Source organism: Lepidochelys kempii, chromosome 14 (assembly GCF_965140285.1).
Source record: "Lepidochelys kempii isolate rLepKem1 chromosome 14, rLepKem1.hap1, whole genome shotgun sequence".
Lineage (NCBI taxonomy): Eukaryota > Metazoa > Chordata > Testudines > Cheloniidae > Lepidochelys > Lepidochelys kempii.
Window position 1 is genome coordinate 4,007,864 of NC_136393.1, and position 27,701 is coordinate 4,035,564.

At 50.9% G+C, this 27,701-nt stretch overlaps 1 protein-coding gene across 2 annotated transcripts; it reads right to left on the bottom strand.

Annotated features, from left to right (window-relative positions):
• Window positions 1-17,533: 17,533 nt before the first annotated feature.
• On the bottom strand, window positions 17,534-22,284 carry SSTR2 (somatostatin receptor 2). Of its 2 annotated transcripts, none has more exons than XM_073310325.1 (2): window positions 21,990-22,284; window positions 17,534-20,340 (listed from the first exon to the last, which is right to left on the bottom strand). In XM_073310325.1, exon 2 carries the CDS (start codon window positions 20,255-20,257, stop codon window positions 19,136-19,138), a length of 1,122 nt encoding a protein of 373 aa, XP_073166426.1. In that variant the 5' UTR covers window positions 20,258-20,340; window positions 21,990-22,284; the 3' UTR covers window positions 17,534-19,135. The 2 variants fall into 2 exon arrangements, with proteins under 2 accessions (XP_073166426.1, XP_073166427.1); XM_073310326.1 differs by lacking the exon at window positions 21,990-22,284 and adding an exon at window positions 21,753-21,807.
• Between the last annotated feature and the right edge of the window lie 5,417 nt (window positions 22,285-27,701).

Here is a 27,701-nt window from a genome sequence, read left to right on the forward strand (position 1 = left end):
CCTCGACACCGATTCCCACAAAGCAATAATCCGCCACAATAAAAAACCACCCTCCCTGAGTTCTCGAAGCTTAGTCCTCGTCCACTGTCTCCCTTGACTTTAGATTCCTCTCTGAGAGCCTGGAGTCCACCTCTTCCTTTTGCACAGCTCCTAACATTGACCAGTTAAAATGCTGCTCGTTGACATTTTTTGCCGTTCTGCTTGGAGCTTGCGCAATACGAATCGACTGGTCTGCTTTGGTTTTTAAACAGCATATGTATTTCCCCCTTGCAGGGGAAGGCCTAAATGCAATCTAAAACCTGGTTATATTGAGTTTTTAAATTGTAGTTAATTAACACCTAGTACTGCCTGATCATATATACTTGTATGCATCTTTAAAATATTTCTGCCAGCATCAAGGTAGAAATATGAAAGATCTGCTTTTGTCAAACCCAAGTTATTGGGCTTAATATAGGGGTAACGGGTGAAATTTAATGGCCTGTGATATACAGGAGGTGAGACTAAATGGTCCCTACTAGCCTTCAGTTCTATGAAGGTGTTTGGGTGTCTAACATCAGGATCAGGCCCTAAATACGGAGTCAGATGATGGTTGCATAAGAAAAAACAGCTGCACACTCTGCCCCTACATGTGAAATGAATTGATAGTTTGTCTTGCTCCATTCAGCCTTTCAAAATGACTCTGTGACAGAGTTTGTGGAGTATATTTGTTTGCAGCGTGGATGGGGTCCCAGGGTAGGCGAGGTGATATCTTTTATTGGACCAACTTCTGTTTCTGAAAGGGGCAAACTTTCAAGCTTCACAGAGCTCTTCTTCAGGTCCTGAGAAGATAACCAGTTAGTGTCACAGCTATATACAAAGTGGGCCAGATTAAGCATAAGAGATGCACCCATGTTGCAGGAGACCACTTAAAATGAAGTGGGTAATTAACACCTCTGCATTCATGCGACAAAGGGGGTGGTAGGAGGCAGGGAGTGTTACAAATTGTTGTAATAAGCCATACAGCCAGCATCTTTGTTATGTCTGTGGTTTTTAGTGTCCAGTAGAGTTATGAATTGAAGTTCCCAGGCTCCTCTTTTGAAGGTGTTAGTTTTGTTTTCTAATTGAGACCGTATGTGATCATACATGTTCCAAGCACCAGCTAAAGGAACAGGTGATATTAACAGTACTCCTCTGCTCCTGCAGGAAGTGAACGTGTGAAATCTGCTCTGGGGGAGCCCTTCCAGCTGTTAACTTCCCATCCTGGATAGTTCATCTCACTGTCCTGAAGATGCCACTCTTGCTCCACTTATGGGCACCTTAAATTCCTCCTGGTAGTGCAGTGAGCTCTGAATGCTCTGCTCAGTTTAGGGCAAGGTTGGATGATTGGATCTAATCCTTCATATATGAAATGCACAGAATCTCCCTTAAAGCTAAGCCAGCTGTGATGGGCTGGGGAAAATGGGAAAGGCATCTCAAAGTACAGTATTCTAACTCGGCGCCGTTCCAGAAACAGGTATCTGAAGGTTAGGAGGCACTGTTAGTCTCTAAGGTGCCACAAGTACTCCTTTTCTTTTTGGAACTCCACTGTGTTTCCCCTCCTGTCTTTGGTTAGTTGTTGCTTGAAGGCCATTTGCCCTAGGTACAAAACAGTCCTAGCAGCCTGTGGATGCTCAGCAAGCCAATTAACCTCCCTTGTGTCCCCAGTGGAAGGTTTCAGGATGAATTTGCAACTTGAGTGGTACAAGTTTAACACCAATGGTATCTAGTATCCTGCAGCCTCCGGACTCTGACCCCTGTCCCATGGCAAAAGCGGAAGGGATAACTCAGTGGTTTGAGCATTGGCCTGCTAAACCCAGGGTTGTGAGCTCAATCCTTGAGGGGGGCCATTTAGGGATCTGGGGCAAAAATTGGAGATTGGCCCTGCTTTGAGCAGGGGGTTGGACTAGATGACCTCCTGAGGTCCCTTCCAACCCCAATAGTCTATGAAACGGCTGGGACTACATAAGAACATAAGTGATATCTCACCTGCCATCCATTTCCACCCTCTGACAAACAGAGACTAGGGACACCGTTCCTTACCCATCCTGGCTAATAGCTATTAATGGACTTAACCTCCATGAATTTATCCAGTTACTTATATGTGCTTGGAGATATGTTACCTGTGGCCCATAATCAAACCATTCCAAAATGATTTGGGCTCAGGTACTAGGCCTGGTATTCCTTCCTTCATTCTCAATTTATGCACTATTTGCTTAGTAGCTGGAACATCTGTGCTTTTGTAAACAGAGTGAAACTGAAAACCTAGGTTGCCCATCATACAGGGGTAAGCCTGGTTTGCCAGCCAGCAAGCTTAGAACTGAACTTGGACCCTCTGGGTGGTGTCTGTTTATTATTTCCATGTATTACTCTGTTTCTAGACCATTTGTTTCTGGTGTTTATAAATTTAATAAATTAAAGGACTTTGACTTATGCAGGCCAGTAAATCCACATCACTATTAAAACAATAGCACACTGCATGTATGTTTCATTACATGCAGATACTTCAGCAGTTAATGGAGACTGGAACCCAGTACTTTGAGCACCAAGAAGAACGAACATGTCTTTTAGCAATAAGTAACCAGTTGTTATAACTGCTGGGGCTAAACACTAGAAGGAGACATGGTTACGTATCAAATCCGTATCTAACACAGTCACTTCCAAAATTGTACAGTGAATTAAAAGGAAAAGATATGCTAAAATGGACAACTGAAGCAGGGTTTCTTTCTTTCTGTCTGTCTTTTTTTTTTTTTCTTTTTTTTCTCTCTCTAAATACAAAGTAGCCCTTTCTGTATCTCAAATAACCAATCTGATCAAGGAAAGCAAGAGTTACAACTTTGGATTTAACTCTATCCTCTGTAAATATGTACACTATGAACGCTGCCAAATATGCACTTGCACAGTAGGATAAAGTTTGCCATGCTAAAAAAGGCTTTCAACAGAACAATTGTTAAAGCAACAGCTTTACAACAATATATTGCTCTCAGGTATGAGCAAATATTGCCCTGTTTGAGCATAAAGTACCTGGGTGTGTGTTAGTTTATTTTTGTCCTTTTTTCCCAAACAAGAATTTCCCACCCCCGAACCACGTTTTTCAAGAACTGTAACACAGAAATATTTGAATAGGATGAGAACATCTGAAATGCTGCAAAGACACAATGAAACCAGCCTGCTCTAATAATTGCTCGGTTTGCAAGAGCTTCCCAGGACAGTTATCGGATTATACCTGGTTACAAAAGGTTAACACCTCCTGATTGAAGCAGAAAGGTGTCTGATGTGTCAGATTTCATATATATGAGTCTGCCTGGAAGGAACCTCTCGAGCTAATGCACATATATTCTAGTTCAGGGATCAGCAGCCTTTCAGAAGCGGTGTACTGAGTCTTCATTGATTCACCCTAATTTAAGCTTTCGTGTGCCTCTAATACATTGTAACGTTTTTAGAAGGTCTTTCTAGAAGTCTATAATATATAACTAAACTATTGTTGTATGTCAAGTCAATAAGGTTTTTAAAAATGTTTAAGAAGCTTCATTTAAAATTAAAAGGCAGAGCCCCCCGGACCGGTGGCCAGGACCCGGGCCGTGTGAGTGCCACTGAAAATCACCTTGTGCGCCGCCCTTGGCGCGCGTGCCATAGGTTGCCTACCCCTGTTCTAGTTAAATGAATGCATCCCGTTAGCAGGTAATACTGTCTGCCCCAGGAATATTACCTGATGTAACAATGTGTATGCAAAGTGCTTTCCCACAGCTGCGTGCTCACAGATTACCTGTTTGTTTTTAGGGTGATGGTCTGAAAGAAGCCGATTTTGTGGAGTAAGGGAGTGGGAATAGGAAGGAAGCATGCTGTAGAAACACTCTGTTTCCTAATGCTTTTTCCCTCCCCCCCCCCACCATGGGAAAAGAGCAAACTCCACTTGAACCCAATGGGCCATGCTTGTCGTGTGGTGAGAGAACAGGACCTCTGGAGAGATGCCCCTGCTATGATATTAGGGTCCAAAGAGTCCCCAAAGTTCGGTGCAGTGTCAAGACAGATCAAAATTTCATAGCTGGCTTGTAATGGAACAAACCAACCTTCTCCTGAACCTTGTGGACATTCAGATCTGGCTCTGATCCAGACTTTGTAACTTAGACTGATTTTGACAGTCGGTTCACTTCGCTGGCTTTAGTCTCTCCAAGGCTTCTTACAGGCATTGGGGCAGAGCACGACTCTATTATCAGCACTCTCTGATTGCAGAACTAGCTGTTCTTCAATAAGTCCTAGGAAGGCCAATGTATTTACAATTGCAGTAAATATCTCTATTCATTTCCCTGGTAATACAATATGTCTCTCTTTCACACAGGGGCACACACTCTCTTTTTCCAACAGATGAGCTTCCCCATGACTGTAATGTTACAATAGTTTGTAGACAAAAAGCAGTCTTAGCACCACTTGCTTGCAAGTGACATGCGTGGGCCTGCTTAATCTTCATAAATGTGCTCTCGTTACACTATACCTTGCTTCACTCAGAGATGAACATACCCATTTACCATGCTGTGTGCCAGCTGAACCCTTCCCCTGTCGGGAGCACTTGAAGGCTGGTAAACGAGGATGCAGAGAACTGGCCTCTTGGACATCTCTCTCCTTGAAGGCCAGTAACTTTTTGTTCTCAAGGCTCAAAACTTCTTAGGAAAAGATTTCAAACCAGTCTGTGCTCTGTGTGTTTGGGTCATCCAGGCTTCCAGAACCAGTAACTCTCTGAGCATTTGCTTGCTGGTGAGCCTTGGGAAATGTCATGGCATTCCCAGTGCTAAATCAGTCCAATTGCAATAATCTCTCTAATGATTAGAGCTGGTTGAAAAATGTTTAATAGGAAAAAAACGTTCTCAGAGTTTTTTGTTGGATTTTTTTTTTTTTTTAAATCTCAGGTGCACTCTGCTGCTCCAAAACAGCCCAAAAATGTGTTTATTTTGAAAAGCCAGAATTTCCTGCAGTTTTAATCTATAGCAAAACTGGTTGAATTTGTATTTTTCTTGTTTCATGCAATACTTTTTTGGGAGCTACCCTAGGAACTGGCAGACTGGCTCAGATCCAAGGTCTATCTAGCCCTGAAACCTGCCACTGACAGTTGCCAGTGCCAGATGCTTCGGGAGAAGGTGCAAGAAGCCCCACATGAGGCACCTGGGGGATAATAACCATACCACGCCCCATGAAGGTCTCATCCTAATAGAGTGGTTGAAGCCTGAGATTTTATCTCCCTTCCTTTTTTGGGGGGCATCATTATTAGGGCAGCAGGTTTGTCACAGTGCAGAAAAGTCATAGATACCATGATTTCTCCATTTGTCTGTGACTTCCTGCAGGAAGGCTTTAGGTGGGTCACCAGCCCAGTGTGGAGGGGAGGTCCTGGGTGGATGGCGGGGCTGGAGAGAGTCCATCCAACAGTGTTGGCTCCTGTGTCCCCCAGGGCTGGGCCTGACTCATTGCTCCGGGTGTTGCGACCTGGCGCATGGAGTCGCAGCACCGCTCACTCAAATTTGGCACAGACGCCTTCCTTCCTCTCACCAAACATGACATTCTATCCATGTCTGGGGTGAGTGAGGGGCAGGCTCACCCTCCAGGCACGCCCCTGCTTCACCCAGCCAGGATGAGAGTGGCAGTACCAGGCCAGAAGGTGCTGCTGTGGGTGCTCAGTGCCCTCTCATTTATCAAGGCACTTTTTTATCGGAAATCACAGAGCAGTCACTAAGCCCAGGACTCTTACTACATTTACCGTGATTGCTCCCTGATTTTCGATTTAAACAATGCTGCGACAAACTTCCAGCCCTAATTATTATAACTGGACATTCTTATTCTCCAGGGTTGTGACACCCAGCATTCTGTAGCTATTAAACTGATGGGTGAGTGGTGGTTTATCTCCCTGACTAATTCAGCAACAATAAAATGGATGGGAGTCTAGTTTTGGGCAGGCTGGAAATTTAGCTTTTGATAGGGGTTGAGGGGAGAGAGAGGAACAAAATTCCAGTTTTCCCCTACCTCTCATACACACACCATTCTTCACGAACATCAGTGAGTGGTCCGGTACCTGTCATCTAGATAACAGTTCAGCCTGGTATCTTCCCAAGAGCTTAAGGGTGTTAGGTGCCCAAATCACTTTTATGGGAGTGAGGCACGCAACTCTTTGTCTCCTCAGTTCATTTCAATGCACAAGTTCACCTATAGCTCGAAGCATTCTCCGAGCCGTTCACACTCTGAGTCTTGTTGCAATGGAATCTTCGCTGAGGAGCTGAACTGGGGCAGAGGCTGTACTCCATGGTAAATGTTTCACAAGGGGAATTTTCCTTCTCTCTTCATCCCTGTAGTTACGAGCTAGAGCCTGCCACTGTCACTCACCTTACTTAATAGCTTGCTCTGTATTCCATCCCAGGGGTGGATTTCCATAGGGCTGCTTGAGGAGTGACCTAGCAGGACGGGAAGCAGGATCCAGCTCCCAGGAGATGGTGTCCCAGTCTTTAGGGGAACAGAAGTGGGGGAAAAACTGTCAGCAATGGGGATTTTTATTTAAGCGTGGAGGGGAGAATATTGGAGGGAGGAAAGCTGGGAGGTGACACGAGCTCAATCTCCGCCCCCAAATACATCATCTTAGGTTTGTCTTGAATCTATGGTGTATATCTAGTCTCTGTTCTGGTGCATTGGCCAGGGGGTAGGAGGTGGAGAGATGTCTGCAGCTGGAGGGGCTGTTCCAGAGCGGTTATTTTCACCCCCTGCCACTGCTTTCCCTGACCTTTCAGTTAATCATGTAGGGCCAGACTCAGACTTTGCAAGGAGTTTACAATATGTAACTGATGCCTATACATCCTTGCACCCCTGCACAAGCTACATGGAGTTTGGATCTGGGTGCAGCCCACTTACTCCCTCCAGGGGGCAGGTGGGTAGAGCTTCTGCTCCAGCCCCCTACTGGCTAAAGTAACCCAGCCAACAGGCAGGGGGCGGGGGGGATATAGTAGGATTGCTGGTGGCTAAGGTGAGCAGTATATATAGCTGCCCCTGGGAACAAGGAGCAATCCAGGAGGAATTGACTCAGGCGGGTGTTCGAGTCACAGCGCCTCCTGGTGCTACTCCAGATTAGTGCACTGTATGCCCCATCCTGTGCTCAGGGCTGGGCCTACCATCACAATCTTCCCCCCGAGGTAAAATTTGATCCCTTCTTATAATCAAGAAAATAACTTTTTTTTTTTTTTATTTTATTTTTTGCGGGAGGGACCAGAAACTGTAGTGACACACACACCCCAACCAGCTTTCAGCTTCCATGTGTACAGCCAGGCCACGGGACGCCCTCTCTCTTTGGAGAGGAGTTGGTTTCACAGTCAGACACCTATACACAATACACTTCCAAAGAGAAATGATTAGCCAGTAAAATCACTTTACTTCTGGTGTTACAGTCCTAGAAGTCACCGCTGGTATCACAACTGACACACACATACATCGCTTAGAGAACATACAGAGATAGCCGGTGCGGGCTGAGGAATACAGGTTTCGTTCTGAGTGAAAGAAGGTTCCCTGCCCTTACTCGGCTGTTATTCCACTGTGTAACTGGCACACAGCAGAGCGGATGCTGCATCCCTTACTGCCTGAGTGCTTCTTACTCCAGCGTGTAGTCCAGTGGGCCTGTTCCTCCCAGCCAGGATCGGGTCCAGAGGCAACACAGGTTAATTGGAACCACACAAAGAGGGGCTGACTGTCGCACACAAACACTGCACATGCAGGGGTGGACTCATACACTCGGAATAACAGCAAAATTGTGGGTACAAAATGCCCAAGTGTCTCGTCGCTACAATAATAACAATTAAAATGTGTTGCTAGGTACTGTATATACACCCCTTCTCTCCTCTCAACCAGCGCCCTAGCGAGGATGGGGAAGAATCACTGCAGCAGTCAGGGCTTTCCAAGACTTTGTCAGAGCTTTTCCCCCTTTGGAAGGTGGGGTGCATGTCCTCACGCCAGTGTAAACCCAGCGGACTTGCTCCTGCTCTCCATGACACTGGAGTGAATGGGCAGTCAATGGGAATTTGGGCCCAGGGAATCAAAGAACTATAGGAATGAAGCAAGAGGATTGGTTACTGTCATCGGCTGTCCTTTGGGTAGAAAATGACAGCTCAAGTTAAAATAATAGGGTAGAAGCTCTGGATTTAGAGCCTTCCCACTGACTTAAGGGCCTGATCTAAAGCCCCTTGAACACGGTGACAAACAGGTATAACCCGCATGATTTCATAGTTACCCCTGATTTACACTGGACTAAAAGAGAGGAGAGCCAGGGACTTTACTCCTTGAGACTGACTCGGGTTATGCTTCAATGGGACAGAGAAGTCCCAGAAGGGCTCAGATAAAACACGTACTAAGTATATGGAGGGGCAGGGGAAGTGCCAAAGCAAGGGCACAGGCTTTTGGAAATGGTACACGCAGGAGATCACACATCCACCTGAACTTGCCCCTCTTGCCACGGACGGCCCTGATTTCTCAATTATGCTGTAGTCCCAGGGGGCTGCAGCCCCGAGGTAGAGCGGAATTCTCCACCATTCCAGAGCTCCTAGGGCCACTGGGTTGCTTTGCTACCGCCTGCAGTGACCCTTTCTGTAATGAACCACACAAAGTATTTCTAACATTCTCCAAGGGAAATTGCTGAGTGAGAGGTAGGCCAGGTATCGCCTTCTTTTGGGAGCCATTTTGTTCCCAGATTATTAACCTGTGTGAAGCTACTATATTCAAGGTGATTGCAAAAGGGCTGTACCAGGAATCGAGGGGTTAGCTCCACCCCCTCTTGCAGAGGGCAAAGGCTGGGTCCTTGGCAGACACAGAAGGGAATTTGGGAAGTCACACCTCACATTCGCTACCAGAGGACTGGCCTGGATCTCAGGCTGAGAGGTCTGCTGCAACTGCTTCTGTTTCCTTATTTTACTGCCTTGTTATAAAACTGATCGCTTTGAGACCTAGGCCTTCCTGACTCTAACTGGATACATACATGGATATTTTTCCCCAGTTGAATCATTATATGGAGGATCCTTCAAATAAACCACAGCTATGTTGTGAGACGTGAATGGACAACTCCCGCGAGATCACAGCACGGGCTTCCGTAGGCATGGATCTCTTGCTCCTGCATGAGCTAATCTTGGTAGAGAACAAGCTTAAAATGAGGGGACGGGGAATTTGAGGGGACGGGGAATTTGTTCTCTGCAACCGTCTGGACGAGATTTTTACCACCACAGGGTAGAGGAGAGGACACTGATATAGCAAGAGGATTCCGCTGACTGGTGTTGGAAATCAGTCTCTTCCAATTTGCACCCTTTGGGCAAATCTCTAGGAAAACCTTCCAGAAAAGGAGGTAACCAGGCAACAGAGCAGGGTGTAATCAAGGGAAAGCCCTGCTACGCTGGTCTGGTGTCAGCACAAGGGACCTCAGTCCAGGTTCTGCATCCGAGTGCGTCACTGCTGGGCTTAGGGACTATGCAGCCAGCACGCTGAGCCCTTGGGGTGAGGGAGTGGTGTAGGTGGGGCTCAGCGGGCTCATCCTTAACCAGGCCAAGTGCTCCCAATGTGGGGTCTGGGATGCCACAGGGTCCCACCCAGATAAGCCAATAACCAAACAGGCAAATGTGAAGGCTAGTTTTGAAGGCAGGGCCGATATTGTACATGGGAGCGAGCTGTGGGGGTGACGGGTCCCCCCATCAATGGTAGGGAACTCAGAAAGACCAGAGCATACAGGTAGGGCCTGGAGAACCAGGGCAAGGCTTCAGGAAGGTGACACTAACCTGGCTGAAGATGCCAAGTGTCCCTTCTCCCCCTGTGGGATTATTAGCACCCGCCTGGCTAAGTGAGAAGGAGACCTTGCACTTTGACTAACGAAGGAGGGTGCATGCAGTTTCTCTCTTACTCCCCAAGGCTTTATCCTGCCAGGTGCTGAGTGCCCTCGACCACCAATCAGCGGCACTCAGCACCTTGCAGGGCTCAGTTCCAAATAAACGCCAAGCTCAGCTACTCTAGCACCTGCTGGACGGCTGTCTGTCCCTCTGTCCTCCTCGAACCGAAAACGCTGCACCTCTCGCAACACGCTCGCCCGCGTGAAGATCCTCCCTGCTTAACTGTGATTGTGTCAACCCCCAGGGTGTTTCAGGGACCCGTGCTACCATGTCACGCAACAGCTCTGCCTCGGTTTCCCCCCCTCTGAAACCCGAGGCCAATGAGCGTTACCTCCTGGTTAATGTTCAGACAGCGCTTTGGAGCAGCAGCACGCCATGCGAGGGTTACGCGTCCGTGGTCCAAAACACAACCGGCCCCAGTCGTGGGACTGCAGGGAGCAGAGCGCCCAGCGGTGCCTGGGGGATGAGACTGGTCCGCCCCTGGCGGACAGGACGGGCCTAGTCTATTCTCGCTGCTCTGAAACGTTCATGAAATCACGGCTCAGCCGTGACATCGCCATGGAGAAGGGCAGCAAGGCTTTTGCTCAAACAAAGCTCCGGCTCCCTCTCCGCTTAGCGAGGGATGCCGAGGCTGGGAAGCCAGAGAAGTCACTAAGGCAGTGCTGGCTCAGGGGCCCGATCCTGCTGGGAGCTGAACATGCCTGAGGCCTGTGATGCCAATGGGCCTGATCCTGGGAGAGGCTCTGAGGTACTTCCCAGCAGTTCAGGGGGTCAGACCTTGAAGGAAGGGCCAGTAGACCGATGAGAACGGCCAGGAGGATTTTCTGAGTCTTTGGCTCCTGCAGGGAGGGGTGAGGGGGAGAGGTCTCTCCCAGTGGCTATGAATTAATTCTGGGAAGACCCACAGCCTGTCCTATGCAGGAGGTCAGCCTAGAGGATCACAATGGTCCCTTCTGGCTTTGGCATCTCTGTATCTTCCCTGCAAAACCAGGGTGGATTTGCTAATCCCAGGGCGAAGGGGGAAAGTCTGTGGCTTTTTCTAACCGTGATTCATTGGTACCGTGAGAGCCTCAGGGGCCGTGAGCGCGCCGGGCGCTGTACGTATGCACACAGCACAAATGGAGGGGCCTTGCCCTGAAAAGCAAAACCGTGCTCCCGTTGCCCGATCATAAATCCCTCTTTTTAAAAAGAATCCTGCAGTGCCCCCCAAGACCCTGCGAGATGGGCTGGGCAGCTCCTGGAGCCCAATGCTGCAGTCGGACCAGCGTGCGGGTGCTGAGGCAGAATGCCCAGCAGTTCCATTCTCCCCTCTCTGCCCAGCTGAGAGAGACATTACTAAGTCAGCGGTCATGGGGCCAGCTGAAGCTAATGATGTAGATTTGCCATGGCCCTGCACCTTGTACCAGTGTTTACACTGGTGTAAAATGCGACTACCTCAGAGCGGGAGCCAGTTGTGCTCCCTTTGCAATGGCTGCTTGAGGCACCGGCCTCCTTCATCCTTTTAGCATGTACTCCCTGATAATGCTTTGCATTTCCCTGGCGCCTTCCAGCTACAGCTCCTCCAGGGCTTTGCAAAGCTGTGGAACCAGAGGTGCAGAAAAGTGCCTGGCTCAGTGTCATACAGCAGCTGCGTGGGAGAAAGGGGACTAGAACCCAGGAGCGCTGACTCCCACGCTCCTGCCCTGACCACTACACTGCACTGCCCCCATTTCGTTGTCATGCTGGTGGGAGGGGCAGGACTGGAGTGTATGCTCAGGATAGGTACAACACAGATGGCAGAACAAGCTTGCCATGAGCTGCCCTGTCTTGCACAGATGGCCTCCAGGGTGCCCTGAGCATTGCCAAATCTATGGGCAGGTGTGGGGAGATTCAGGCACTGGACACTGGAAGGAGTCACAAATAAGAATGGCCATACCAGGTCAGCCCAATGATCATCTAGCCTGGTATCCTGTCTTCTGATGGGCCAGTGCCCGATGCTTCAGAGGGAATGAACAGAACAGGGCAATTGTCGAGTGACCATCCTGCCGTCCAGTCCCAGCTTCTGGCAGTTAGAGGTTTAGAGACACCCAGAGCACGGGGTTGCGTCCCTGACCGTCTTGGCTAATAGCCATTGGTGAACCTATCCTCCATGTGCCTTTGCCCTGCCGTGATGCCTTTGCCCTGCAATGAGGCTGAACAGAGATTGACTCGCTGGCCGCCGCTCCAGCATCACTCCTTATTCAGAGACTGAGCGAGAAGCAGCTGCCTGCATTACCAGTCTCTGCTGCTGTCACTGAGCTGGCGGAAAAGCCCAGCCTGCCTGTGCTTGCCCCCTCTCCCCATCTTTGTCTGAGATTTAGGGGATAATTTTTCCCAGTGCACTCAATTTCCCTGACCTGAGATGGATTCCAAAGCTGTCTGGTTATTGCCAGCTGGAGACTGCTGCCTGGGGGCCTTTGGCAAGATTTTCTCCCACTTCCTTCCAGTTTTGCTTATAGCTCCCCCACATACACTGGTGGCATGGGCCGGTGAGAGGCAGCAGGGGTTAGTGGTTAATGCAAAAGACTGGGAGTCCGGACTCCTGGGTTCTCTTCCTGGTTCTACGACTGGCTCGCTGTGTGTTTTGAGCAAGTAACTTTCTCTCTTTCTCCACTTTGGTTTCCTGATCTGTAACGCGGGGGTGGCACTCGTCTCTTCACTCCCAGATGGGTTGTGAGGATAAATGAATTCCTGTTGCTAACATGCTTTAAGAGCCACACTAAGGAGGCATGCAAAGTATCACTGCTTGACATGTTCAGGTCCCTCAGCCATGGCTAGGCAGCCACACTGAACTCAGAGGCAGATCAGGACAGATACACCAGCTGCACAATGACAAGATAGAGGGTTCCTACTTTTCATCTCTAGATCTGGCTTATCCTTCCTCCGATTCCAAATCAAAGGGCGTTGAGCTGACGCGCTCAGCACCCTGCAGGACTGAGTTCTTACAGGATATTTGTCCATGTCGCAAAACCACTATGCAGCCTGGCATAACAGCTAATCCCAGAGTGTGCCCGGGACTGGACCAGCATGCTCAGCCAAGCACTCCCGAGCAACAGTCCTACAATAACCAACTGGCACTCGTCAGCAATCCCAGTAACCAAACCAGCATTCCGAGCAGCAGCCCTACAATAAACAAAGCAACACATCACTCACAAGCAACCCTACAATAAACAAAGCACCTATAACCAAATAGGAGTGCAGGATCAGGCCCATGCTGGCTAGCAGAAGGAAACCACCTTTGGAAAGGATGGCTTTAATGGTGCTCTCTCTGCGTCCCAATATCCTTGAGGTTTATTGTGCTCTGCTACTGCAGCCCCAACTAGGACTGAGAGGAGTTTTAATTAACCTCTTTGGACTTCCCCCAGGGCTCGTTAATGTGTGAAACAACAATACACCCCCTCCTGCATGCCACCACAAGACCTCCAAAATCCACACGCCTGCTGTAAATCTCCTGGTTAATTTCACTTGCTGGGGGCACACCAGGCGTTTCCGAATGTACCATCTGTCAGGACAAATTCCCTTGAAAATCAAGCGCGTAAGACACCTCCGCGATGGAACAAGCATGCAACGCGGCAGAATTGTTTTCAGAAGAATCTGAAGGAAGCCAAAACAGCTCTCTTCCCAGGCAGTTAAAATGCCATCGGGATAGAATAAACGGGTGACTTTAGGGCTTAGACCGCTTAGTGCTGCCACCACCCATCCATGTTCTGTACCTCCGCACTGCTCCCCCGTGCATCACAGCCCAGACCTGCAGCAGTCCCTGCGTCTCCGGCCAGGGGCCCGCCCCCAGCAGGCGCTGTCTGGGACGCAGCCCGGAGTGGGTTTTATGATCTGCCTGAGCTGAGGGAAGAAGATGAGACGCCCCTGTCGTGTTTTGTGACCTGAGTTCTGATCTGAGCCCAGGCCAGGGGCAGGGTAGGTGGGCGAAAGGCCGGTGCGCAGAACCCCTCAGCTTTCCCAGAGTGGGCTACTCCTGCTGGCGCTGCAGCCCTTACTCTAGGGAGAAGCCTGGCCGCCGGACCTGCATGTGGAGCACAGGCAGGCAGCATGCGCCCCTGCGCAAAGTGGTTACTGTGCATTGGTGGTAGAGGAGGATGGCCAGCAGCAGCAGCAGCAGCAGCCACCAGCCCCTCCTTACGCACCCACACCCTGCAGCCGGGGCGTGGTTCCCTGCTTCGGGGTGGGGCCACTGTGCACTGGTGTTTGCGGGGCATACGCCTGTCCCTGAGCAAACCCTGCTGCACAATGGCCATAGGCACCCAGGAAATTCCTACCGGCTCCCAAGATGCTCCCACTTACTCCAAATAGCCTTTGGAGGCTGCACCCACCGCTCAGTGGGAGGTTTTGCTGGAACCCTGCCCCCCCACCCAGGTGGAGGCTGCACGTTCCCCAAGGCTGAAGATTCTCACCCCAGGGGCGGCCGGACATCCCACTCGTTTCATATCATAGGGGTTTGGGCTGAGTCGGGTCCCGGATCAGGCCCAAACCGTTTCATGGACAGTTGCTCTTGCCTCGAGCGTGTCTGGGGGCCAAATGGTGCTTCGTTAATTCATCCTCACGGAGGCCCAAGCTTTTAAAAAGTGGGACCTCAGTTCTTGGGGCCAGGCTGACCTTCCGCACCCAATGACGTCAGCTGCAGCTGTGGGTGCTCAGCCCTTCTGAAAGCCAGGAGCAAGGGGGGACCCCAGAAAAATGAGGCACCCCACATCAGCAGCCTCTTCTGGAAAAAGTTGGCCTTAACTGCACAGTTGTTCCCAGGACCAGAAGCTCAGCCCCATGGTTTGTACGGTGTGAAGTAGCCAAGCATTTAACTTTCCAAAAGGTTTTGCTCTTAGACTAGACTTCTGGGCACACTTTACAGCTAGCCAACTCTGTTCATCTCCTTCCCTTTTCTGCCACTCAGAGCACGTCCACACCAGCGAGCTGCATTGGTTTAACCCTCAGGTGCGATTTAAACCAACGGCCACGGGTACACTCCTACTTCATTTAAAACCAGGAGGCTTATTTTGGATTGGTCTCATTCAACCGGGAACAGGTGTAACCTAAACCGCTGTAAGTCCCGCTTACACTGAAAGAAGCGAGTTCCCACCGGTTCCACTGATTTTTTTTTAAAAAAATGACTTAAGTCAAAGAGGTGCCATTTCTGCGTGTAGACAGGGCTCCGTGTTGCTACACAACGCAACTCACTAGCAGGCTCCGGGTAAAGCCGTGCTCCGGGTTTCTGTGGGAGAAGTCCTGCAAATAGCAGCTCCTTTCATCAGGAGAGAGATGCTGAAGCAGATCGATCTCTCTCTCTCTCTCTCTCTCCCCCCCGCTACCTTCCTGCCGTACAAATAACTCCCACGCTACCCACGAGATATTCAGCACTTCCAACCCAGTTGGTGCATTGCCAATACTGTAACACTAAACCTGTGCCTAACAAAGGGCTCCCAGCTGCATCAAGCCTAGCAATCATGACACCATATTTCATTTTAATGTGACACGTTCCTCTTGTTTTTAATCCCCAGCTCATCACTAGTATATTTTATTTTTGTTGTTGCAAAGTCTTGGTTAATATTTACTTCCTCCTTATAAAAATGGCATATAGCAACATACCTCAGACAGCCCCGAGATAAAACGGAGTCCCTGCCGCCTGGCCAGCAGCAAGCGAAAGGGCTGTGGCTCTGTGTGTGTGTGTGTGAAACTTCTTGTTCTCCGGCCTGTGTTTGAAAAGACAGCTGTGGGGGGGGGGGAGGAAATTGCTTATGTGCGTGAGCCGGGATGTCAGTTACCCCCTTTGAAGGCAATGGGGTTGCATGTCGGTAACTGCGGGCAGAATTTCACCCCTGAGCAGGTGTTAAATGTAAATGAAAATTTCTCAGAGGGGAGAGGGGAACATATCAAGATTCTGGTTCAAAACAAATGAAGGGCACATTCATTGGATGGAAGCGACTGTGCAAAACTCTGCTTTGCACCACCAGGACACTAGCTTATGCTAGCTAAAACCCAGGGGCCAGCTCCTCCATGGCCATGCACCTTGGGTAGCTCTTGACCCCGGTGTAAATGGTTCCTAGTCTGACTGAAGTGCTCTGTCTACCCCCTTGCACGTATTTTGCGCTGTTGTAAACAACCGTGCCCAGGGGTACCGGGGGGGGGGGGGTTCTAGGGAATATGGACTGTAGCACTGAATGCCACTTGTGGGCTTTGGAGGCGTGGTGCTAGGTGGAAGGATCAGGGCTGGTTACAAAGGGAAGGGGGAGAAATCTTGTATTTGAGGCACAGGACTGGGAGTGGGGAGGCTCCCAGTGGGAGCTTGGGCACGGCCGGAGCCAAAGTTTTCAAACAACTCCCACCCAGCTTGGGCTGCTTCCACTTTTGGGTGCCCGGCCTGAGGCACGTCAGCACCCAGGGAATGGAGTCAGCCCAGTGAGAAACCACGTTGAAAAACACTGGAGGCTTTACTTCTGCAAGGCTTGGTTTCCTCACCTGTAAAATGGGGGAGGAGGGGAATTACTTGTAAAGCTTTCAGACACTAGGGTGACAAGCGCTGCCAAAATGCCTCGGACTGACTAGAGAACAAGGTGAGAGCTGGAGAGAGGCCTGGCTGTGTACCCGGTGAGCTTTCTCCCTCCAGAAACTGTGATTTATGTACTTCCCCTCTGAAATCTACAAGGCCGTAATACAGGTGTGGTTTCTCTAGCAGGCCACAGCACTGGAGAACAAACATTCAGCTCCCCTCCCTGCTTCTAAAGAGGTCACTCCCACTCCCCATGGCTTTCTCTTCTCCCGAAAGCACCGTGTCACAAGAGAGCAGGTCTCGGTTGCTGGTTATACTGGTGCAATTGGAGACCTACTGGCGGTTGAAAGGGAAAAAAGGTCTGTTCTCTTTTCCCCCCATTCAGACCCCTTAAGCCACAGGGTTTCCCTATTCCCTACGTAATGAGAGGTTTCAGAGTAGCAGCCGGGTTAGTCTGTATCCGCAAAAAGAACAGGAGGACTTGTGGCACCTTAGAGACTAACCAATTTATTTGAGCATAAGCTTTCGTGAGCTGCAGCTCACTTCATCGGATGCATTCAGTGGAAAATACAGTGTGGATGGTAACACCCATTGTTTCATGTTCTCTATGTATATAAATCTCCCCACTGTATTTTCCACGGTATGCATCCGATGCAGTGAGCTGTAGCTCACGAAAGCTCATGCTCAAATAAATGTGTTAGTCTCTAAGGTGCCGCAAGTCCTCCTTTTCTATTCCCTACAGTCACTCTGACAGGGTGGATTGGGGGTAAGGAGCAGATCTGATTAGCAGCAGTAGATTTCTCTACAGATGAACCCAGCAATTAACGTTTGCTCTAGCCTCCAGCATGCGACCCTCCCTGACCCAGCTGACGTATTTACATTTATCACCATAGTATCTTGGCACCACGGCTCTCGACTCCCCCAAGCACTTTACAGCTGCCTACAACTCAGCAGCCTTCACAGGTGTGGAGAAGCCGTGCTCTGCTTTCTGAAGAGAGTTAGTCCAGATTTACACCACTGTAACTGAGAAGAAAATTTCGCCCAGCAGTATCGCAGCTCATTTCCCCCAGAATCCCAACTCCCCCCCACCCCCCGAGCGTTTACATTTTAGAACCAAGCCAAGCACACACCCACCAGGCCTGGCATCTGTCAACATTTTAGACAGAGTCGTCAAATGTCCCTCAGCCTCTCCCTTGGTACCTTCTTTAGACCACGTCTGCAGCGTCAGAAACGTCCACGCTCAGACCAACGGCAAAGTAAAGCATCCACCTTGTAATAACTGATGGCCAGCGGCTTGTAATTGACAACCCCAGGAGTCTTGCTAGCCCAGGAACATCAACAGAACACGCACGAGGGCGGAAAAGGCCTCGCTGAGCAGCCAGCGAGAGAGCCAGTGGCTTCCCTAGAGCCTTTGTGTGTGCATGCAACAACACCAAACATACAGCTCGACAATGTTCCGGTACTGTTTCCGCCACAGCATCACGAATGCTAGGATTGAACGGCACGCCGAATCTGTGCTTGTGTGGCTGCAGATTGAACACGTGCAGGTGCTTTCCATGGGAAGGATGCTGCTGCTCGTCTCTGATGCCTCTCAGACAACGCACTCGCTAAAAGTCCCTGCCACATTCCCCTGGAGGAAAACAACAGAAAAGCAGTGGCTGGGGGACGACGGGAAAGCCACCGCTAGCTCAGGACTGAAGATGGCCCATGCCGCCCTTTGGAGCAGTGTTTCTAGTTCATTTCAGGTGAAAGAAGGGAAACATTATACATATGAGGGAGAGGAGAAAGGCTTTTTTATGGCAAGTTGATTTAAGCGGGAAGGTGGCTGTATTTGAAGCTGCTCGAAGGTCTGGGATGTGAGAGGTAGCACTGGCTAGATGGGCCGGTGGGCAGAGTCCAGGTCAGGTGAGTCCACCACAAATATAACTGCTCACATATATACCAGCACCGTGTATCTGACTGCACAGGTGTGTATATCAACGGAGATTTTCCAGGCTGCCCTGAGGCATCAATTTTAATGGAAATTGGGTTCCAGATCTCTTAGGAGGTCTGAGTCCTATTTGTCCACCCTCACACACATACACACACTGTACTGGGGCCGGGATATTTTCCTTCCGATGTGATTTCTTTCATTCTGACCTGTTGCTTCTCCGGTGGCAGGAAAAGCACCTTGTAAATAAATACAGTAATATTCTCGTAAAACTAGGGGAGCTTCGGGAGATTCAGTCTTAAAAAAATAAAATTTTACTAGTTGGGTAATAAAATGAAATATTCTTCATGTCCTAGTGGAGGATCTCACTGTGTGTGCTCTGATTCTTAAGACTGCTCTCTCCCATTTCCAGCTGGGTCGACTGCTTTGCAAAGAAACAGCCATGAATAGCTCTGTCTAGACATACGTGACCCATGCTGTATGGAGCATGTTGGTATGTGTAACCAAGTCTAGCAGAAATGCCTCCAAGTGCTGCCCTCGTGTGTGTGTATGTGTCTTTCCATGTATGAAGTTGCATTTGAGCAGCATCTGTCTGAATATTCAAAACCAACCTGCCTTCCGCTAAGAGGCTACTCTTGGCACAGGCCCCCCTCCCTGCATTACCATCCCCTAAGACAAGCAAACAACGACCAAGTACTCTTGACCTGACTTGCTGTGTGCTACTGCCATATAAAGGAGTGGGGAGGAGGAGGAAAGAGGACAGCTGAAAAGGGCAATCCTGGAGTCCTCTCAGATGCTTGTCTGAAGGTCACCATTAAGCAGAGTCCTTTGAGTTTCCGTGGTCTCATTTAGCCTGGATTTGTCCTGCTTGCTGTCGCTCCTGTCGGCATCATCCATGCCACTGACCTTCACCAGGCAGAGAACGTTCTGAAAGCTCTTCTTGAAGTTGTCGGACAAAAAGGCGTAGAGGATGGGGTTGGCGCAGCTGTTGGCATAGGTGAGGACCACAACGAAATCAAACATACCCTTGAGGAAGGGCGTGGGGGTGATGGATTCGGAGACGGAGACGGAGGAGACGTTAAATATGTAGAAGGGAAGCCAGCAGAAGATGAAGACTGCCACTACGGTGGAGACCATCCTGGTGACTTTCTTCTCCGACTTTTTCCTCTTGGAGGAGCCCACTCTGATCCCAGAGGACTTGACTTTGATAATGATGAACAAGTAGCAAAGGCAGATAATGGTGAGGGGCACCAGGAAGCCCAGAATGAAGGCATATATGATGAACCCTGTGTACCATGCGCCAGACTCGCCTGGCCAGATGATGGTGCAGCTACTCCTTCCATGGTTGTTTTGGATCCCAGCATAAATCATGATGGGCATAATGACCAGAAGGGAAACACCCCACACGGCAACATTGATCATCTTGGCCGTTCTTGGCCTTCTCCACTTGGCAGATTTGATGGGGTGGACCACAGCCAGGTACCTGTCGATGCTCATGACGGTCAGGCAGAAGATACTAGTGAACTGGTTGATCCCATCCACAGTCATGACGATCCGGCAGATGGCTCTGCCGAAGGGCCAGTGGACCAGAGCCACCTGCATGGCCAGGAATGGCAGCCCCAGCATGAAGAGCTCATCTGCGATGGCAAGGTTCAGGATGTAGATGTTGGTGATGGTCTTCATCTTGGCATAGCGGAGGATGACATAGATCACCAGTGTGTTGCCGCACAGGCCTATGATGCACACCCCAAAGTAGATGAAGGTAAGGATGGCATTGCTAGTCAGGTCAAAATGCTGGCCCGTAGTGTTCTGGGAGGCGTTGGCAGACATCTCCGTGGAGAAGTTGTCTAACTGGGAGGCCGAAGAGAACCAGAACTCAGTGACATTGGGCAACTCGTACGCCAGATCCATGGTGCCGTTGTTCACAGGGCAGGTAAAATTCAGATGAAATGAGTTCTCACCTTTGTTTGTTTACAGGAGTGGGGCAGAGAGATCTAAAAATCAAACAGAGAACAAAACAAGTGTAAAGAAGCCCCCTCTTTATTGCTTAACCCTCCTGCTTCAGGTCTTAAGACAACTTCTTGCTGATGGGGTTGGGGGCTGGGGCGTGGTCAGGAGGGAATGTTCCCTGGAGACAGTTTCTCCCACGACCACCTCTTGCAGTTTTTCTGTACCTTCCTCTGAAGTCTGTGCCCTATTCAGGAGGCTGACCTAGCTAGACCACTGCTAGGCAGGTTCCTTCCTGTTGTTTTCGCAATATCTAAAATATTACTGGCCAAACCCCGTCCTGAGGAAAGCCCACTGACGGCAGTAGAGTTATCCCAAGAATGACGTTAGCCTGGCAAATCAAATACAATAGTAGCACGGACGAACTTTATTTCGATAAGACCAATTAAAATGTGCCCGCAGGTTTTATGACGACCCAGGAGCTAAGAAGGAACTGTTGCTGCAGCCAGTTTCTGTGGGAAACCTGTTCCACGCCCTTCCCAGTGCTCAGGAAAACACAGGCACCCAGGCAAATCTTTAGGTTTTTTTAGATAAGTACCCTGAACACTCTTGCACATTTTCCAATTGCACGTCCTCTCCCCTCCCCCTGCCCCACCCCATCCCATCTAACTCCCACAGTCCTCTCCAGCAGCAACTTCAGCACAGTCCAGCGACAGCTGCCTGCCCCTCGGTCCAAGCACCAGCCCTGCGCGAGGCGAGCGTGCGTTTGCTCTGGCCTCGCCGGAGCTCCGGCTGCGCGGTGGCAGGAGCAAGACGACTCTGCTGAAGGTCTTAATGGGCACCTTCAGCAGAAGGGCCACTGCTGGCAGAGAAGCCCCTCTTATCTTACCTGCTGGGCTTCTCTTGTGCAGATCCCCGGGAACAGGGCTCCCAAGGGGTAGGGGGCCGAGCCCCCCCTGGGCTGGGCTCAGTGTGGGAGGGGTTTCCCCCTGCCTTGTGCGCTGGCTCCTATCTTGCCTTGGGCACGGGATGAGTGGGGAGAGGCAGAGGGTAAGGAAAGCCAGCATGGGGCGGGGGCAGGATGAGAGGGAATGAGGTCTGGGGGCTAGCAGCTCGAGCACCTCCCCGGGGGGGGGGCAGTCTCCTTGCCAGAGCCGCTGCTGAGACCAGAGGAGGGGGAAAGCCTCAATGGGTGCAAAAAGCCGCAAAGGATTCAGTAAAGATGGGGAGGGAGAAGAATGGAAAAGGTGGGAGAGGGCCCAGAAAAAAATCAAAAGCCCCCCCCATACACACAGGCACAGTTTCCCCTCCACCCCCACCCCTACCAGGAGCAAGTGAAGGACTCTGCAAACTCCCCCAGCTCCTGGTAGCAAACTGAGACCCATTCCCTAAAAAGCCCCCCCTTCTCCCTGAGCTGGCTATTCCCCCAAACCTGAGCCCCCCTCCCGCAGCTACTCACAGGCTCCTGAGCAGGGAAAGAGCATCCCAGCCGGCAAGGCACCCTCTCCCCCTTTGCACCAAGCCAGGCTGTCCCTGGCTCCAAACAAGCCGGGGGGGGGGGGGCTGTTTCTTCGGAGCCCCCCAGAAGCAGCAGCCAAGTGGGCAGGAGCCCCAGCCTGGCCAGATCTCCGCTCCCGCGGGCAGCCCTGCCTTGCAGCCTCTCCCAGAGCTGCCTTCCCCCTCCAGAAGTTTTCACCTGCTGCAAGTCTCTCGTGCTGGGGTGCGGTCCCAGGCAGGCGCCCGCCGCGGGCTTCAGGCTCGCTCAGCGCCGCAGGAGCATCTCCGAAGTGCTCCTCCGGCAGCAGAGGCGAAGAGGGACCCTCTCCTCCCCCTGCCCCTTCCCCACGCACAGCGGCTGCGTCATGCAAAGCAGCGGCTCTCCTTGCACCGGTGGACAGGTTCTGTGCCGGGGGGGGGGGAGCTTTTCTGATCAGGGGGCTGAGCTAAAGCAAGCAGCCCCCTCCCCCGATGCAAGAAGGGAAGGGGGCAAGTTCGCCTTGCAGGACGCAGAGGGAATAAGACGTGGGAAAATCCCTCGGCTCTGCACAGGGATTTAACAGAGGCAGGGCTGGCATGTCGCTGCAACGGGTGTGTGTGTGGGGGGGGTGATGCCAAAGTGGCATGCATTGGTGCTAATTCAGCTGCCGTGCCGCGTGTGCATCTCACAGCCGGCGGTGTGCTCGTGCCCAGACGCAGCTGCATTCGTGGGAGGAGGACCACAACTGAGGGGGAGGGGGGGGGATCGATGCAGGGTGAGTTGATCTGGAGCTGGGGAACTAAAGGGTTGGCCCCCCCTCCCCATGTGTCCATAACACAAAGAGAGGGGGAGGGAAATGCAGCTCTGGCTCCTTTGTCTAAAATTCAAACCTCTTTTAAAATCTAAGGGAAATCCGATTTTCTCTCCAAGAGCGTTGTCGCCCCCACAGCAAGCCCAGCGTGCAATGAATGAGACGCCGTCCTCTGGGCCATGGTTTAATCTACACAATTGTTTTGTCCCCAAAGAAGGAATTTGTTCCAAGCAATCGCTGAAAGACAAGAGCACCCGGCAAGCAGTGGAGGAGCAGACGTGGTTGGTTTTATCGGGGGCGGGTGTGTGTGTGAGGGGGCTAAGGGAGTTTCAGAGCTGCAGAAAGGGAAGATAGGCAGTGAGATACACATGCACCAAAGACAGGGGAAGGATGGGGTGGGAGGGCCTCAAACGAGAGGCACACCCAAGTAGGGATCTAGGTTTCCCCTGCAACAGGGGATGGGAAAGAAGATTATAGCCAGCGCAGGTTGGGTTTCCCAAGCAGGCTCTGTTCAGAGCGCAGCAGATGATGGCACCATTGGGTTTGTCCATTTATCTTCACCTCCCCCGGCAGAGCTGGCCCGTCTTGCCAACTCATCACTGTCGTGTGTATCCCATTCTCAAGGACTTCTGTTCCCAGGAGCATCCTGCAGCACACACGGTTTATTAATAAAGCTGAGTCAACGGGGAGTGAAAAAAGAGAATTTAGCATCAATTTCACGCTGGAAACTGGAACTAGCAAAACCCATAGACAGGTGAGCACCAGGCTGGCGTGTGGAGCAAGGCAATGCGGTTGGGTGACGGTGGAAAAACCACGAATGACAGAGGGCAAGATTTTTCCAGGAGACACAAGGAAAGGGCCCAGCCTTGCACACATGCTCACATGCTCTCTGCAGCAGACATGCTGACTTCGGCAAGACGCTTTGTGGGAGCAGAGGATGCAGGAGCTGGCTCTGAGTCACTTACCCTCCTTGTGCCTCGACTTTCACCTCTGTCCAGTTCTCTCTCTTGAAGTGGGTGTTGTGAGACTTCATTTATTTTAATTATTGCCTCCAGATTTATTTGAGGCTGGCGCCATGACTCTCCTTGGCCCCATGTTTAAGACAGTAAACCCAGACGTGCGGGGGAGCACACACTGATGCTCCTGCTACCGCCGGAACCGCTTGCTGCAGCAGGACCGATCAGACCAACATGTCATGTAAAAAGTCCTGATGGCCCTGAAATGGGAAGTAATCCCAGCTGGGAAAGTGCACAGACAGCACCCTGGTGCCAGGAGTTCAACTCCTAGGGCTAACAAGGGGTTCCAGGTCCCAGCTGTCCTGGCAAGGGCACAGGGAGAGGTGGGGATTGGGATGCAACCTTTGCAAAGTGCTTTGAGATCTCTGCCTGGACTGTGTGAAGTGCAGAGCGCTATGGATGGGCAGCCTGTCCTTCACCAGGAGTTAGTTACCAAGTAACAATGACTTGACCAGGAAAGCCAAAAGACAGGGTTGAGGGAGTTAACCACTGCGCTGGTTTGTTGGAGAGCTTGGATGCAATGAAATATTAGCGATTTCCCTGCACCCTCCTTCATCACTTATCAAAGAGACAAGAGAATGCAGGAAATGAAGAGCAGCTTGGACCAAAGAGCTGGGCTATTAACCCAGAGAGGGGCTGAAATTCCCATTTGTGGTTGGAAGTTCACTTCCCAAGGCAGAGCTGAAGACCTTGGGGCGCAAAGAAAAATCATTAACCGTCTCATAAATGCCAAGGAGGATGGAAAAATCCATTCCCTGAAATAAACAGCCGGGAAATAAATATCCCAGTTAGGCTCATAAAGGAGCGCAGGGCAACAGGGATCTGAGAGAGCAGATGGTGCAGCTGTCAGCATCCTAGTGAGAGGGTTATTTGAACCTTGCTGAGTCCTGTGTGTGGCGCTTTAGATGCTGTCCTTGATCCAGGCTTGTGGGGAAGCCAAGGCCGGGTGCTGACGTTTCCTTGGACTTAAAAGAAGGCGATTTGCACATTGTTGTCGCCCGCCCCAGCCAAGGGAAGAACGTTTCCTTCCCATTCAGCGTCAGTTTGAATGACAAGGCCGATAGCAGCGGCTGGACGCAGGTATGGGTGGGTGCCTGTGAAGTGCATGCTGCCCTTGCAATTGCAAACCCCTTTGCCAATGCAGTCCTGCAGCCACCTCTGCTGATCCAGGGCTGGGGCTCCATGCCGCATTGTCAGTGTCAGCCCCGGCCTCCCAGGAGCAGACGCTGCCTCGCCCCAGCTAATGGGAACTTTCTGAGAAGAGAACAAGCGAGATGACCACCCTGCTGCCTTCTCTGGTGACTTTAGCCAGAGCTGAACCAAGGGCTCCCTTTGGGGGTCAGTAACTTCTTTAACCCAGCATAGTCCTTGGGAAGGCACCTCCGTTCCCACGAGGGTTTAGTTATTCCTTCCTGCTACCGATGAGAGGGGTGCTCAGGGCACTTGGGTGGGGAGGTGGCAGCCGGGTGCACTTCCTGCCCCTGCTGTGTGACCACGTACAAGGGGATTATCCCCCCTCTGCTGGCTCCCCCCTTCAGGAACGGAGGAGACTAGGCCAGGTCTACACTAAAAAGTGAGGTCAACCCAGTTACGTCACGCAGGGGTGTGAAAAATCCACACCAGACCTGAAGGGGAGCTCTGGGTAGCTTGTCTCTTGCACCCACAGAAGCTGGTCCAATAACAGATGTCACCTCGCCCACCTTGTCTCTTGGGGTGCTGTCAGTTCCCTCTTTAGATCAGCAGGGGGCATCCCATTCCCTCCTCCCCGGTTGCATTGCTAAGGAGGTAAGCCATCCCACAGGCTCTGATCCTTCTAACTCCAGGAAATACACTCTCTCTACCTTAAGCTTATGGTCAAATAAATTTGTTGGTCTCTAAGGTGCCACAAGTCCTCCTTTTCTTTTTGTGGATACAGACTTACAGGGATGCTACTCTGAAATCTCTCTACCTCTGTAAGCTCCCCACCCACAGACTTGTGTGCACGCCCCAGCCAGGTTCCAAATTCCACTGCGCCAGGCCTGATGTCTACATGCTGTGTGACTGTCTTAGTTGGAGTCTCTCTGTTGACCAATGCTTTATTCAGTGCCCTGAAGCCCAATAGCACCTGCTCCTTCTTCCCCGCTGAGCAGAGCACACGAAGATTTGCGGTAATTAGTGTGACAAAGCTCTGTCCTTGCCTCCATGGGTCCTGCGTTTCCTGATGGATTTCGCTAGCCTCAGAGGCTCACTGTGACCCTCCATGTAACCCTTCTATCTCTAGAGACAAGGGTCACAGTCTACTGAGCCATTTTCATCATAAGCCAGCAAGGGAGGTGAGGAGAAGTTATCCTTCCTTGCACAGTCTCTGTTGTCTCCCAGTCTCAGTGATTAATCAGGGGGCAAAGGTGGGGGTGGGGAGCCCGGGCCCACCCTCTACTCTGGGCTCCAGCCCACAGACCCTAATCGTATCAGCTATGGTAGCTGACCTTTTAGAAACATGACATGTACAATTCCCTGGGCTACTTCCCCCACAGCAGCCCTCAATTCCTCAAGCTCCACTTCACCCTTACCTCAGGGCCTCCTTCCTTGTGCCTGATATGGTGTGTACTACTCAGCCTCTCCAACAGCGCAACTTCCTCCCACTGCTCCTGACATGCACCCCACCTGACTGACTGGGAGGCTTTTAACTAGTTTCAGCCAGCCCCTGATTGGCTTCAGGTGTCCCAATCAACCTAGCCTTCTCCTTGCCGTCTGGAAAGTTCTTAATTGGCCCCAGGTGTCTTAACTGACCTGGAGCAGCTGCCATTTCACTTATCCTGGTACCAGGGATTTGTTTAGCCTGGAGCTAATATATCTATCTCCCCATACTTTTCCATAGCCATCTGGCCTTGCCCCGTCACATTAGATTCACAGATCTAGGAGCTGTTGAAATTCATTTAGCATACACGCTGGCGTACAAGCCAACCTGCATCTAAACCAAACCCCTGATCCAAAAACCAAATGAAAATGACCGACTAGCATCTACATGGCTGATTTAAATGGTATTTGGCCAGCGATGGTGAACGGGGTCTAGCTGTGTTTGTGCTGAGAGTGGTGGTTCAGGTCCTTCTGAGCTAGTTTAGATCCTGTGAAGATTTAGAGCCTATTTCTAACCCCGCCCAGAAGCAGAGCTTGTAAATCTGTGGATGCCGGTTCCGACGAGATGGGTTGTTATGCTTTCACCCACCCCTGCAGCCTGTTCCACGTGCAAAGTCGAACTCATGTGTGTAGCATTAGCATCCTTTGTGAATAACTACTTGAGACATCCCACTAGGGTGACAGGCAGGGGACGTAGGCAGGAGAAGCCAGAGGGGGCTATTAAAGTCTGATCTAGTTTCTACGCTGATTTGGTGAGCAGTAAAACCAGTGGGAGAGAAATGCAGGAGGGAATATCTGACCGGGAAGTCGACTGGCTTCCAAAAAATAGAGGCACTGAAATTTAGAGGCCAGAATGTCTTTGCCAATTTGGGCTCCCCCGGCGGGCGGGCAGGCAGGCAGGCAGGCTTGCCAGTAGCTCAGCTAAGACATCGCTCAGACTTTCCCATGATGGTTTTCTCCCTTGGTGAGATACACTGGGGAATTGACATGTGGCAAAATCCTGGCCCTGTGGACATCAATGGGAATGTTGCCGCTGGTCCTGTTTGGACCAGGATTTCTCCCTGGCCGTTGGAGCTCCCGGATGGTGTGCCTGGAAAGGCAGCTTTCCCATTGCGGTGTTCAGTGCTCTTAGTATTGCTCTCTCACCGGCTGAGAAGCACAGCCAGCTTGTAGAGAAGTTGCCAGCTGGAAACAGAAGTGTTTTCCTTTTAACAACACCATTGATGCTCTGGATGGAGCGGTTATGCCCCCTGCGCCAGATTCTCCTCTCTTTTTCCCATCGGGGGGCACTGAGTTGACTTCATGGCAGCTAGTACTGTTTTCCTCCAGTGTCAGCGAGAGCAGAATGGGGCCCATTGTATGTTACAGGCTTGGTGTTAAATTGCTGATGGGTTTAATTAACTGAGTATAGCTTGGCATGCCAGCACATTCCTTGAGAGGTTAGCTTCTCGACTCCCCATGGTGGGGAACTGTTTGTGTTTTGGACAA

Excerpts from the sequence above, each read along its gene's own strand:
- SSTR2 (XM_073310325.1), bottom strand. The coding sequence starts at position 20,257 with ATGGATCTGGCGTACGAGTTGCCCAATGTCACTGAGTTCTGGTTCTCT.